Source organism: Miscanthus floridulus, chromosome 1, assembly GCF_019320115.1.
Source record: "Miscanthus floridulus cultivar M001 chromosome 1, ASM1932011v1, whole genome shotgun sequence".
NCBI lineage: Eukaryota > Viridiplantae > Streptophyta > Magnoliopsida > Poales > Poaceae > Miscanthus > Miscanthus floridulus.
Genome location: NC_089580.1, coordinates 49,898,026 through 49,912,241, shown reverse-complemented (window position 1 = coordinate 49,912,241; position 14,216 = coordinate 49,898,026). Strand labels below are relative to the sequence as shown.

At 41.9% G+C, this 14,216-nt stretch overlaps 1 protein-coding gene across 1 annotated transcript; it reads right to left on the bottom strand.

Moving 5' to 3' along the window:
- Window positions 1–29: 29 nt before the first annotated feature.
- Window positions 30–2,149, bottom strand: LOC136456473 (arabinosyltransferase XEG113-like). The gene is made up of 2 exons (XM_066456373.1): window positions 1,404–2,149; window positions 30–346 (listed from the first exon to the last, which is right to left on the bottom strand). The coding sequence occupies exons 1-2, from the start codon at window positions 2,116–2,118 to the stop codon at window positions 30–32; spliced, it is 1,032 nt and encodes a 343-aa protein (XP_066312470.1). The 5' UTR covers window positions 2,119–2,149.
- Between the last annotated feature and the right edge of the window lie 12,067 nt (window positions 2,150–14,216).

Sequence of the window (14,216 nt, the reverse complement as noted above, 5' to 3'; positions counted from 1 at the left end):
AAATATAACGAGATACAACTATTATCTAACTAAAAAGTGTTTTCAAATGCAAAATTTCTAATTGGCAACCACAAACAAAGAAATACTCCTACCTGCACAAAATATGTATGGCCACTGCAAAATATACTTGCCGGTAGTACTCCCAGCTTCAGTTTCCCATCATAAGAATATACAAGATCACCTCCTTGAACTGGCTGTCCAAATTTTTGGCGTACAAGATCATTAAAAGCATTCTGGTCCCACAACTTATCATCAGATATGACTAAATCTTTCCAATCTTTTGCCAGCCTTTTAGCAGGTTCAGTGGGTCGCCAATGGAAAATACCAATGTTGAATGCACCAGTAACTATGAATAAGATAGTAGAGATTGACTGTCATGTTATCAATTACATAGCATTGGAATCTTCAGTTATGTAGTTTTCAAGAAGACGATAAAATAATTCGCTCAAAACTTGGGAACCACCAAAGCATCCCTGCTTCAGTTAGGTAATTTAATAGAAACATAAGGAGATACAAGAGTGGAAGGGACATGCCTGAAAGATGAGGGTGAAGTACAGCATAATAAATTTGAGCATGAAATCATTTTGTTGGGCTATGGAGACTGGAGGGTACATATGACTAGGTCCATAAGGACCTCCAATACCTTATGTTTTTAAAATTCCTAGGGCAGAAAAAGATTGTAAAGATAGCTATCAATGGTCTAAATCTACCCAAAGAAAACACTGAATATAACTCATGCTTTCAGAAATTTGTTTGCCAAATTAAAATTTAATATTACAACATTGAGTAGAGGAACCAAAATATAAAAACATTTATAGTTATAGCATGCTTGAAATGTGTGCATCCATCACTCAATAATGCCAGCGAAACACAAGAGAATGCTGAGCTCCTTAGTTGTCTTCATGTGCACAGGACTGCCAAGCAAGAGGGTATGTTCAATAAGGTCTACATTGCAGGTATTTGCTACATGATAATCATGCACATATACTTCAGTACTTCACAAACTAGCTACATGAGTTGTACATTGCTGTCACTAGTGAAAATCTTTCTTCATTGACTGTAAACTTTCGAAAATGCTCAATGGTGTGTATTTGTACTTAAATGCAAGCTCATTTCAAACTTCCAAGACAAGCAGTACAAGGGAAATGGCTCATGCAGCTCTTCAACCTCCTAACATAATGTTCAGTTCAGCTACAAATAAGATAAGACTTCTTTGGGTCTGATTACTATATTCAGGTGCATGTCACACCATCTATGTTGTCAACCTCAGGATTGAATAGAATATGATGCGATCTGTGCTTGATTACTACTGCTCGCAACAGAGATTGGTAACGAGCACACTAGCAACTTAGTAGCAACCAGAAAGATTCAGAACCCACGTCATATGTGTGGTCAATAATTACCTTCCCTCCAGTTCTCCAGGCTGTCGTCGGTGACGGTGGGTATGACCTGATCGCTGGACGTGAGGAGATCCGCTTCGGGGTATCGGGCGAGGTAGGGCAATGGGTTCTTGAGCCACACCATGTCCGTGTCGCACATGAGCAGCTCGTACCCGAAAGGCAGGAGCGCGTTGATGAGCAGCACCTTCTCCCTGCCCATCTTGTGGAAGGTGGGGGAGCCCCACCCGGCGTCCTCGGTGGCCATCCTGCTGCCCATGTCGAAGACGGGCACGCCCCGGAAGTAGAGCTCTCGGAGCAGCTTGGTGTCCATGGCGCCGACGAGGAGGTTGTCGACGCCGAGGTCGGTGAGGTGGCGCACCCAGGTGAGGATGAAGTCGAGGAAGGCGTAGTTGCCGAAGGTGACGACGATGACGCCGTCGCGGGCGCGGGCGGCGACCATGTCGCGGGTGAGTCGGAACGCGCGCGGAGAGGGCATCCGCGCCCGCCGGGGCGGGGGCTTCCAGATGGGGCGGTTGTACATGGTCTCGGGCTGGGCGGGAGTGGGCGCGGAGAGGTTGGCCCCGGCGATGGCGGCGGCCGGGAGCGGGAGCGTGGGCGCGGAGAGCGAGGAGGAGGAGAGCAGGAAGAAGAGCGCGGAGACCGCGAAGCCGCCGAGGACGGCGCCGTAGATCCCGACGAAGACCGGCTTGGTGGACTCGGCGGAGCACCACGCCGCCATTTCGCCGGCGGGGATCGGTGTCGCCGGAGCCGGAGGCGGGGTCAGCGAGCGGTGGGGGCCGAGGACATTCTGCGCAGGCAGTGAGGGGACAAGGACGGAGTGGGTCCCGCTGGGCGGTGGGTGCGCAGTGGGTCCGGTGCGACGGCAGGGTCGTCTCGTCCCAATTTTTTACAATTTAGCCCTTTATTTTAGGAAATTTACGTTTGGCTCTCGAGAGAAGTAAACTCGTTTTGGATCCTGAGATCGACGTCAGGACTCGTAAAAGAAAATGATTCAGTAAATATTGCGCCCCAGCTCCTTGTTTCTTTCCCTTAGCCCAATTCTCTTTGTTGACTAAAAGAAAATGTTTTACAAGCAAGAAAAATATCCCATGATTACTTGGAGCTCTGTCGTTACTGAACCAGTTGAAGCACATGTTAATTTGTGGTAGCTATGTGGTGGTCATTTGTGTTGGGGGTTCTATTTTCTGTGAAAACTGATAAATGCATAGTTGCATACTTTAACATATGCTCCATTCGTCTCAAAATAAATGCCATTCTCACTTTTCAAGAAATAAATATTTTTAACTTTTATCAAATATATATAAGAAAGTATTAATATTTACGATGCATAACTATAACTAGAATCATTAGATTAATCATTCAATGTATTTTCCAAAATACGAAGAAGTTTTTTCGAAGGTCAACGCCGTAGATTTTGACGTCGAGCTCGGCGCCATGTATTTTAGCGTCGAGCATGCATTCAAAGCGTGCGCTGTCTCCATCCACTGCTGCACGCCACACACACCGGACACGACCCATGCCAGCATGTTCAGGAACGGCAGACAGTAAATCTCGAAGACGATTTTGAATTCATGCAGTCTTAAAGCCAGACAGTAAATCTCGAAGCTAGCAGCCTGTTCGTTTGGCTGTTGTTTGTCGTAAACGATCGTAAATTTTTAGTCGGAACAATATTTTTTTCTCACACAAATCAACCAGCAATACTTTTTCACGAACCAGCAACGATACGAATCAGTCAACCGAACAGACCGTAGATTGCGCGTGCCTCCATGTGCAGGTGCAGCCGTGCCGACGCACACACCCAAACACACGGCCTACGGCCTGCCCCTACTCTCCACGCCTGTCTGAACCAAACGAATAGCAGGCAATTGGCTGTGCTCAAACTTATGGAAGCTGAAATCTCAAGTTCAAGCCTACATATCCAGGACTTAAGCGTATTTATTTATGTCCTATAGGCAGTGGCTTACAGAAATTCATTGATCTTCCACAAATCATGAAATGACCATGCATTACAAAACCAAACCAGTATTTTCCAATGCACTGAAATACTGATTATAAAGCTAAAACAAGATCGGCAAAATACAGTTCAGCCGCAAGCATGGGCTTCAGTTCACGGCCTTTACAAATACAAAAGGAAAAAGGAAGAGGGGGGCGTTTGTAGAAGAGGAAATACAAATGATTTTCCAAAAAAAATTGGCACCCTGGAAAATTGTTTTCAACAAGATATACCTCAACTTATCTACCATTGGTTTTCTAAGGGTGTGTTTAGTTGGGGAGGTGAAAATTTTTGGGTGTCACATCGACTTTGTCGGAAGGATGTCGGGAGGGGTTTTTGATACTAATAAAAAAACAAATTACAAAACTCATCAGGAAACTGCGAGACAAATCTAATGATACTAATTAATCGGTCATTAGCACATGTGGGTACTGTAGCGCTTAAGGCTTTTTATGGACTAATTAGGCTTAAAAGATTCGTCTCGCGATTTTGCCGAGAACTATGCAATTAGTTTTTTTCGTCTACATTTAGTACTCCATGCATGTGGCCAACATACTCTTTTACTGCAGGATGCAAAAAAAATTTAGAAACTAAACCGGGCCTAAATTGTAAAGTATGACAACCCAATCCCTTCCTCGTACACCGTGGATCTGCGTCGTCGCCTTCCCCTACTCTCCACGCCTGTCTGATGGAGATGCAGTCGGTTTGAGCACAGCAGTGGGTGGAGACAGCGCACGCTTTAAATGCATGCTCGGCACAACAATACATGGTTGGCGCCAAAATTTGCGGTGCCGAGCTCAGCATCATGTATTCTGACACCGAGGTACGGACCACGTCAACGTCACCTAAGATTTTCTGCCGTGCATGGTTAGACACCTCAGCGCTAAGATATGTGGCGCCGACACGTGTTACCTCGATGACATAAGTCTGGGCATCGACCTCAGGATTTAAAGATGAGTTTAAGTCTCCCAAAGGGTCAAACGTAAATTTTGTTTCAAAAAAAAGTTAAATTGTAAAAAAAATAGGTCATCTCGTGCAGTGCACGGTATGGATGTGTGGCGTCCCGTTACGGGAAAGCTACGGACGCCTACACGGCTACACTCCCACACACTACACAGTGGGTCCCGCCTCCCGACGCTGCCGTGCGGGTCAGATGAAGTGAATAATACTCGCAGGACAGCTAGGCAGGGGCTGCTGGGAGTGCTGGCACAGCAAGGAGACATTTTGCGACCATTTTGTTTTCTTTAACGAACCATTTGTATTCTGTTTTAAACCAGTATCTGTGCTGTAAAATATTGACATATTGCCTTAAAAGCGTTGTAGAAAAAGAAGAAAAAAATGTTCACATTTCCTCCTATTCTGAGAGTGATGTTAGACCCTCCAACCGAGCTTTTTTAGATTAGATGATGTGATGTGGTGAACGCTAGATGCTCGATGCGTATGCGTAGTGGATAAGTTGGTGTAGTTGTCACTTCATCTTTCAATTTGGTTCTCGCAAATGTTTACACACCTACATGTTGATGTATGCCTGTCCGGCTGGACTACTCCCCAGCCGCAACTGCTTGTCCATCGGTTATCGCTGCATTGTTTTGCAACAGGAAAGACAGAAGTAGCATGACGTGGGTGTGTAAACATTTGCTCAGTAATACCAGCTGGACAGGCATACCTCAACATGTAGGTGTGTAAATATCTGCGAGAACCAAATTGAAAGATTAAGTGACGGAAGACCAGGGGAAAACTTATGAAGTTTGTATTATCTGTAAGTCTGTCTACCCAACGATCATGTATTTTATATAGTTTTAACACATGAATTTTTTGCACCATAGAATTAAGATTCAACAGCATCTATTCTTCTTCTACCTCCAGCCTTCTTCTACCTCCAAACAACCACAAATCACAAGATCACAGATCCACAGATCATAAGAAATAAATTTTTTCTATGGAAGGACAAATCACAAATCGTAGAGGAAGAGATACCTAAAGCCGGATCGTCATGTGTGTACAGCGCGGCCATCTGCGCGACGCCGAAGACGAAGCCCAGCACGTTGGGAGCCGCCACGAACACGTCCTTCTTCAGCGCGCCGTACGCGAACCAGATCACGGCGCTGAGCACCAGGAAGAAGGAGAGCGAGATGGGCTTGAACTCCACGCTCTTGGTCCGGATCACCTGCCGCTGCAAGCAGTATAAGTAGGTAGCGAATGCCATGATTAATTTCAAACCATGCTCGGCTGGCTGGTACGGTGGTGTTAATTTAACTGACTATACAACACACGAGGGCACGAGGCGAGACCGACCTGAGGAGCGAGCTCGCCGGAGCCGGTGATCATCGGTGAAAAAAGAGAGAAAAAATCTATGTATTTTTTTTCTTTAAAACATATGTGTGTTATATAGTATTTCTGTAATTAATATTACATACCGAAAATTTGTTTATTCTGTTTTCCACTCTCTTTCGTTTATCTATCACTCATTTCTCTTTCACCCATCAGTTCGTTGCTCTTTACTCTTGTACTTTTTTTTTGTCCTTCATTCTCACCATTTTCTCATCCTCTGAATCTGGTCTTATCACTTCTTCGTGGTACCGTCCATTACTCCCATCCTTCTCGCTTTTAAGTTTAGAGCTACAAAACATTTTTTTTTGCACCGAACCAGTCATGTCATGGCTTAGATACCCGAGCACATTTGCGTCACAACATGTATGCGGACGTGTATCTCGCTTTCTGTTTATTGAACTCACGACCGCCCGTTCGCGTGTCCTTAAATCTAACTTTGATCTACTTCTTTTTTTATTTGGAACAGTATTTTTCTCTCATAAATCTCTCTGAAGTTCTTTCAAACTATCTAAATTTCTCCATAACCATACCAGCCGAACACCCCAACATGTGCACGCATATATCCACCTATTTAAATTGACTGAGGCCCGTTTGGCAACTAGAAATATTTTGGATTCTTGCGAGAATGGGTAGAATTACTGTTGAACAGGTTAGATGAGAAACGTTTCTTGTTTTTATGCTAGCAAGGACAAACGTCTGTTAGCTCTGGTTTCGCGTGATTCTGATTCTTGCCCACGGCCCCCTTCTGTATTAGCAACCATAATTTTTCTAGTTAGTTCCTTTTAAGTGAAATAAGTTAAAATATATTGTATTTTAGTTGTTCTTCGCCTAAAAAAAGTTCTAAATTTTTTGGAAGAATATTTTTATTTATATATTTTTTTATGAAAAATATATATTTTAATTAGAATTTAGCCTACTAGCTAAACGATTTCACGAAGTAATTCTCATTCATCACAAAAAATGTTTTTTGAGAGAATCTGTATCCTCAGTGATAGTGTGTCTTTGATCTATGTAGATACACTGTTTTTGCCACGCACATAGAACCGCGTGTGAGAACTTGCCACGACGTATCCAAATGTGAAGATCCTCCGTTTCGAAGTCGACTTGAGAAATGATCACTTGGATTTCATGGCCAGTAGTACCTGTCACACTAGCGATTTCATGACTCTGGTCCTCTTCGCTTGGTTTATAAGTCATACTTTTTCAGTCAACAAACAATATTTTTTTCTCACAATAAATCAGTCAATACTTTCAGCCATAGCTTATCAGCCAAACAAACAGAGCATTTGCTTCTCCTGTCTGTAACATTAGCATTATGATCTCAGCCACCGAGCTTTTGCAGAAGAACTTTTGGAATATACTAGTATGAAACACCAAACGAAGATTACATTGGTCGATACATACTGTAGGTTTAAACAATAAATGTTTGTATTGTTTTCTGCCAAAAATATTAATCGATCCAGTAGCACGACTGCACGACAGCACGAGCTGGGGACGATTGAGGAGCAGCGGAGGAAGAGGGCCCGCCATGCGGTTTTGGAGATTCCGATCGGAAGGGTGGGCCGGAGGCCGGATGGTTTCCGGCCGTTGGGCTGAAAGATCCATCTGAAATCGGGTACGTTTGCATTCTTTTTGGCCTTTTTGTATTTTTCTTTTTTTTTTCTTTTAGTTAACCCTCGGTAGACGTTTTCTCAAAAAAACTGAAGTTTGGTTTTATCAGTCAGTCCTAATAAATGGAATTTTTCAGATACTTTCAAATGCGAAAATGGCAGGTTCCTGAAACCTGACTGCACCAACAGCACGAGGTTCAAGAGCAACAGCGACACGCCTCATGGCTTATGATAAATATCGGGCTATTGGCCAACCAACCTCCAACCCAAAGACAACCTCTTGTTGTAAGTTCTTATAATCTGGAGACAGACGGTTAAAAGATATTTTTTAATGTTTTATATGTAGCCAAGATCAATCATGAGTACCATATTGTATACAATTTTGTTGCTATTTGATAGAAAACCGATAAAACATAAATTAGATGAATATCATTACAATATATTTTTTTTAAAAACATAAATATAAGTCATATATATTTTTATATAATCACAACAACCTTTTAGTAGCTATTTTAGATTCCTAAATCAAACTTTTAAAATGCAATCTGATTAAGAAAGGAATTTTGCTTCGGTGGTCCTCTTCAAAAGATTTGCACGAGTATTAAAGCAACTAGGTAATTACTTGTAATTAATTTCGCTATGGGTTTAGTTCGGACCCAGCCCTATGTTGACGGTCTCTACCGCCAAAATAAATCGACAATTTTACCTACTCAAATTCTTAAAATCAAACATCGCCATATATTTAGAAGCTTTAAACTAACGAATTCCACAAGTCTTGATGAATATTTGCATACTGGTGAATTTAGCCATTCTACGGGCCAAAACGGGACATAACACGTGAAGTAATTTTGATGATCTGCGACAGACTCAACCAAAAAGGGCTTCAAGACAATTATCCAAGACTTACCGCCAAAGATCGGGGTGATACGCTGACAGAGGGGGGGCTGTGGGCCCCACCTGTCAGGCTCCCCTTTGACGTGGACTCTCCACCGCCTATGAGGATCAATCTCCACCGTGCTTCCAAGTCGGTTCGAATCAAGGGACGAGATGAGGTTGTGACATGGACCGATGATGTGGCAATTACTTGCTGAAAGGTCATAATGGCTAGAGGGGGGTGAATAGCCTATTAAAAATTTCTACAACAACACTTAGCAAACCGGTTAGACAAATATGAGGTGAAACGAGTGTTGCGCTAGCCTACTAAAAATGCAAGCCACCTACCATAATTCTAGTTTCTATAGTCTCTATCCACACAATGGCTATGTCACTACACTAAGTTAGTGTGCTCTCAAAGGCTAACTAAAGAGCCACAGTAACCAAACTAACAAGCTCTTACGATTAGCTACACTAAAAAGCTTGACAACTAGTTTGTGGTAATATAAAGAGAGAGAGAGTAAGATGGTTATACTACCGAGTCGAGGAATGAACCAATCAATCACAAAAATGAATACCAATAAAGACCAATCACCTCGGAATCAAATGATGACACAATAATTTTTACCAAGGTTCACTTGCTTGCCAGCAAGCTAGTCCTTGTTGTGGCGATTCACTTACTTGAAGGTTCACGCGCTAATTGGCATCACACACCAAACCCTCAATAGGGTGCCGCACAACCAACACAAGATGAGAATCACACAAGCAACGAGCAATCCACTAAAGTATATTTTGGCTCTCCGCTAGGAAAATGTCAAGAACCCCTCATAATCACCACGATTGGAGCTGGAGACAATCACCAACCTCCATTCGATGATTCTCGCTGCTCCAAGCTATCTAGGTGGCGGCAACCACCAAAAGTAATAAGTGAATCCCGTAGCAAAACACGAACACCAAGTGCCTCTAGATGCAATCACTCAAGCAATGCACTTGAATTCTCTTCCAATCTCACAAAGATGATGAATCAATGATAGAGATGAGTGGGAGGGCTTTGGCTAAGCTCATAAGGTTGCTATGCTAATGCAAATGGCCAAGAGGGTGAGCTTGAGTCGACCATGGGGCTTAAATAGAGGTCCCCTCAAAATAGAGCCGCTGGCTCTCTGCCCTTAGCTTTCATGGGGCGACCGGATGCACAGGTCACGCTAATCGGACGCAGGCCCCCAGCGTCTGGTCACGGATCTTCATCCATGTGTCCCCTGGATTCAACGTCAGCCGCTTGATCCCAACGATCGATTCTCAGTGCCCTCATGGTTAAGTAATGACCGGACGCGCTAGTCTCAAGACCGAACGCACCGATCAACATCAAGCCCCACGCGCGCACATTAAGGCCATAGCATGACCAGACACGCTGCTCCACTCAGCTCCTTAGCGTTAGGTCACTTCTAGTAAGCATCTAGAGCTGATTTTTCTCGACCGAACGCATCAGGTCGCGCATGACCGGATGCGCCGGTGAGTCCAATCACCTCTTCCTCGCTCTGATGCTTCAATCAGCATACGTCACAACCTAACCAGACGTGGGCCCTGCATGTCTGGTCACAAACACTGTTCAGCGTTTGGTTGTTCATAGAGACCAGGCCATCACTGCCCAACACTGACCAGACATAGGCATAGAGTCCGGTCACTACGAGAGCAGCGTTTGATCACTGTTTTCTAGTGACAAACACCTCCTTCACTTCACCAACTTCTCCACCCTTGCTCAAATGTGCCAACCACCAAGTGTATTACCTTGTGCATGTGTGTTAGCATGTTTTCACAAACATTTTTAAGGGTGTTAGCACTCCACTAGATCCTAAATGCATATGCAATGGGTTAGAGCATCTAGTGACACTTTGATAACCACATTTCAATACGAGTTTCACTCCTCTTAATAGTATGACTATCGATCCTAAATATGATCACACTAGCTAAGTGTCTCGATCACCAAACCAAAAAACTCCTATGGAAATCACCTTGCCTTGGGCTTTTTGTTCTTCTCTTTCTTCTTTTCCAAGTCCAAGCACTTGATCATCACCATGGTCACACCATCATCATGATCTTCACCACTGCTACACCACTTGGAATAGTACCACCTATCTCATAATCATTTAGATAAACTAGGTTAGCACTTAGGGTTTTATCAATTCACTAAAACCAAACTAGAGTTTTCACTTGCCCCCTACTCCATCTCACCTATAAAAGGACCCCCTGAACCTCTCTAGAGAGGCATCTCCAGAGAAATCCTCAATCCTCAATTCATGAGAAATCATGAGATCAATATCAAGACACACTAGGAGGAATAGGTCTATAACTCTCTAATGTAGTAGATTATTATCTTGAGAGTTAGGGTCGAGTGGACTCATGTATAGATTCTAGATCTAGTCTCAGAGGCTTGGTAAGCCATTGTATCTACACTTTCATATCTGATGAGACTTCAATGCTTACATGCTATATTCTTATTTACAAGGTTATGCTTATATGCTTAGAAGTAGTCAGAGTTAGCATTATGTTTACACATAGGATCGTAGAGCGCTTAGCCTAGCTTTATTCTAATGGATTCAGTAGCACACTATGTGTAAGCACGGTGCTTATACATAGTAGTGCCTACGGATGCACCCTACATGCCAGAACGTGTGGTAGACCAAGTAGAGTGACAGCTACGAGGTTCTCTGTAATCCACCTCCTATATATAGGACTAGCAGGACCCGGTTGTGAGGGAAGAGATATGTTTAGCCATGCTCTTCATCAGTGATGTCCCTTATGCATGAATATAGAGTTAATCTATATGCTTGTAGTAAGAATATCATAGTAATCTACCTCACCCATTATACACCTAAGTTATCACTATTTAATCATTAACACTCTATCCCCTGAGTATCATTATGCATAATTCCTATCTTTACATTTCCCTTGCTCTAGCCATGCTGGTATGTTGATTGATAGATATACTTTTATTATCCAATAAATCTTTATTTCATTGTTTCCCTATGGTAAAATATAAATAACGATACCTAGAATACTCCCGGTGAAATTCTACAATGGTAGTTTGTGCGCTTGCGGAATCCTTAATATTATATTTGCACTCAGAACCGTCAACACCCTACCCGTGTCCAACCCAAGTCCAGATGCTACCCACCCAGTCCAGTCCAGACTCCAGACCTTTTAGTAGCCAATTCAGATTTTTGAATCAAACTTTTAAAAGGTCTTATAGTGACTTTGGGTTATCAAAAAATAGGTTCAGAAGGGCAAAAATATCTATTTAATTGGTTGTCTATGATGTCTTAAAAATGGGCAATTCATCTAGCGCTTTGCCTTTGTTGAAGAATGAAGCCATCTGCATCTTCTTTGACTTGCCTTTGTTTTCTGTACCTGTTGATTGAAGATGCGTCCATGGATTAATCGAGCTACTAGCAGCACCTTGGCCATAGGTAGCATTCGTCGAGATATGACCTTACAAGTGTGGAGGTTGGACTATTGATGGAAAGCAGCTAGGGTACGAGAAGGGTGGATTTGCAAAATTTACATCTTACAGATGGATGCTGGCAACACGTTGTATGTGCCCTTAATGCAAAATATCACATAGCAAGCATCTCAATGAATGACAAGTCTTGAGACTATTGGCGAGTAAGAACAAAATAGCATGCGCTGGAAGCAAAAATAACCGATTGATGATGCCATTAAGATTCAAGAACGTACGCTTACAAATATATCATACTAGCATACGATTATTTTTTTGAAATGCAAGGTGATCAAACAAGTGAAGTGCTTACACAACTTAGAGGAGGAATTTAAAGGACACAGATGGTGGGCATGCTCTCAGCGAAAGAGAGGTACTTCATTACATTCTGTCTACAAGTTTGGAGAAGAGAATGCTCCTACTGGTTGCTATATGGATTTGGTGAGGTGAGAGAAATAATATCACCTAGTAGGCTCACGAAGGCTTCCTTTATCGTCCCGACCATTGAACCTTTTATTCTTATATCTCTACCTAACCTTTAATATTGAAAACTACTTAACTTCTGCTGCTTCTGTATAAATTGGTTTATCTTCCGTTGCTTTATGAAAACTTGTTTTATAACAACTCTGATTTAGAAACTATGTGATGTATGAAATGATTAAGAATGTTGTAAGTTTTATTCACTTATTTATGATCTTGATGAAAACATGGATAGTTTCAAGTTCTCCCTTCGGGTGTGCTCGATAGACTACTGGGTTTGACTTGGTCTCTCGTGTACTTAGTGTCAAATGGCTTAGTTCTTCCATAGCCCACCACACCCACACCCAAATAAAAGCTTTTTTTACATTTGCACCCGTTACATAAAAACACACAACGAGACATGAATAGAGACAAGCCATCTGCCTAGCAACCACTTCGAAATGTGCAAAACCCTTAACGCCAGCAAGGAACCAGAGATGATATTAGCAGTTCAACTTATTGATTCCTTGTGTAATAAAAAATAATTTCCCAAGGTCAGGTGTAATTGGTTGGCCCAAACATTTTGCCACAACCTAGTTGGCAAAGTTTGACTTATTTAGGTTGGTGTCTGATTTTCTGCCACACATTTTGCATGTCACATTTTGATCACCTAGTACATAGGCACAATTTGTGGTTCACCACAGAAACTGTGACACACCATGCTATCACTAAAAGTTTTGTAAAGTGTGGCTTGCAATTATCAAATGTCTTGTTCTTAATTTCGAATATAGGATGGAATATGTAGCATAGAAGGAACAAATTTCACCCGATTAAACTCAAGTTCATGCTTGAAGACTTCTACACACTTGTTTTTTTATGTTGCTTATGTCATATAAATTTATTAAAAAAATACCACTTAAGCTACTAACAATAGGTCCTTTATTGACTTTGATGCACCAAGAAGTTTTTTCTTTTCTCAAATGTGCGGGAGTGTTGCGTGCCATTTCATTAAAGAAGAGGAAAGAATCACATTCACACCCCACATACCCATGCTCTCACACCCACCAAAAATAAACCTATATACACCGGACACCTGCAATATTGCACTAAGAAGTTGATAGGAAACCTTAGGTGTTTGAGGAAACAAGTTTCTTGTCTTTGCTTATTATCTAATGCACTTCACAAGGTGCCCTACTCACATTCAATGCTAGACAATCATCTATGGAATATAGGGTCTCCTTTGCTTCTTCCCACTATGTGGGCAAGAAAGTATTGTTGTGAAGAAGGTGATGGGTTTTGAGTTGCCCAATTGGTATTGGTATGTAGGACTGAAAAACTTAGATGAGTGTCAATATAATTCTTAATGGTAAGAGCAATCTTGATGTAGTTTGATGCAGTAGTTAATGAGAATGTATCATACAGAGCCTAATTATATATTTAGTGTTGGAATAGTACTTCCATAAAAGATGTTAAGTTGGCAATTACAAGTTTCAAACATTTTCTACCACTGTTGTTTACTTGTATTGACAATTAAAATTCTATAATTTCAATGTACATATTTTTAAATAATTACAATCATTTCTACTTTCCAGTATAATTTGCCTTTAAAAAGTTCTTTTAGATGCATTATGACTCGCATAAGCCATGTCAAATTGAACTGTATGGGTTGCACACCACATTGCTGGTTGAGTGTTGATGACCATTTGTACAACCACATTTACAACAAGGGAATTAAATAGTTAAAATCACTTGGGTGGAGATTTACTTATTAATCAAAGGGGGTTGGAATACCTATTTTTAATGCAGTTTTACAGATGTGTTGCATGTGTAGCATTCCCTTGTTAATTTGTATTGCATTCCAAATAATAAATCAAGTGCACCTTAGGCAGAATTCGGGATACAGCTCACTGCAAACGTAAAGGATTTAATTCTATCTATAACCTTTCAGGTAGACGACAAACGCCCCGCACGCCATATAAACATGCGCTACGGACACTATCACCTTGCCCAACACATACCAAACAAGTTGAACCGTTGAGAATTCCCCTCTTTCTCTC

Excerpts from the sequence above, each read along its gene's own strand:
- LOC136456473 (XM_066456373.1), bottom strand. The coding sequence starts at position 2,118 with ATGGCGGCGTGGTGCTCCGCCGAGTCCACCAAGCCGGTCTTCGTCGGG. Across the intron at positions 347-1,403 it reads CCTGGAGAACTGGAGGGAAG|TTACTGGTGCATTCAACATT; the intron begins GTAATTATTGAC and ends TCTTATTCATAG.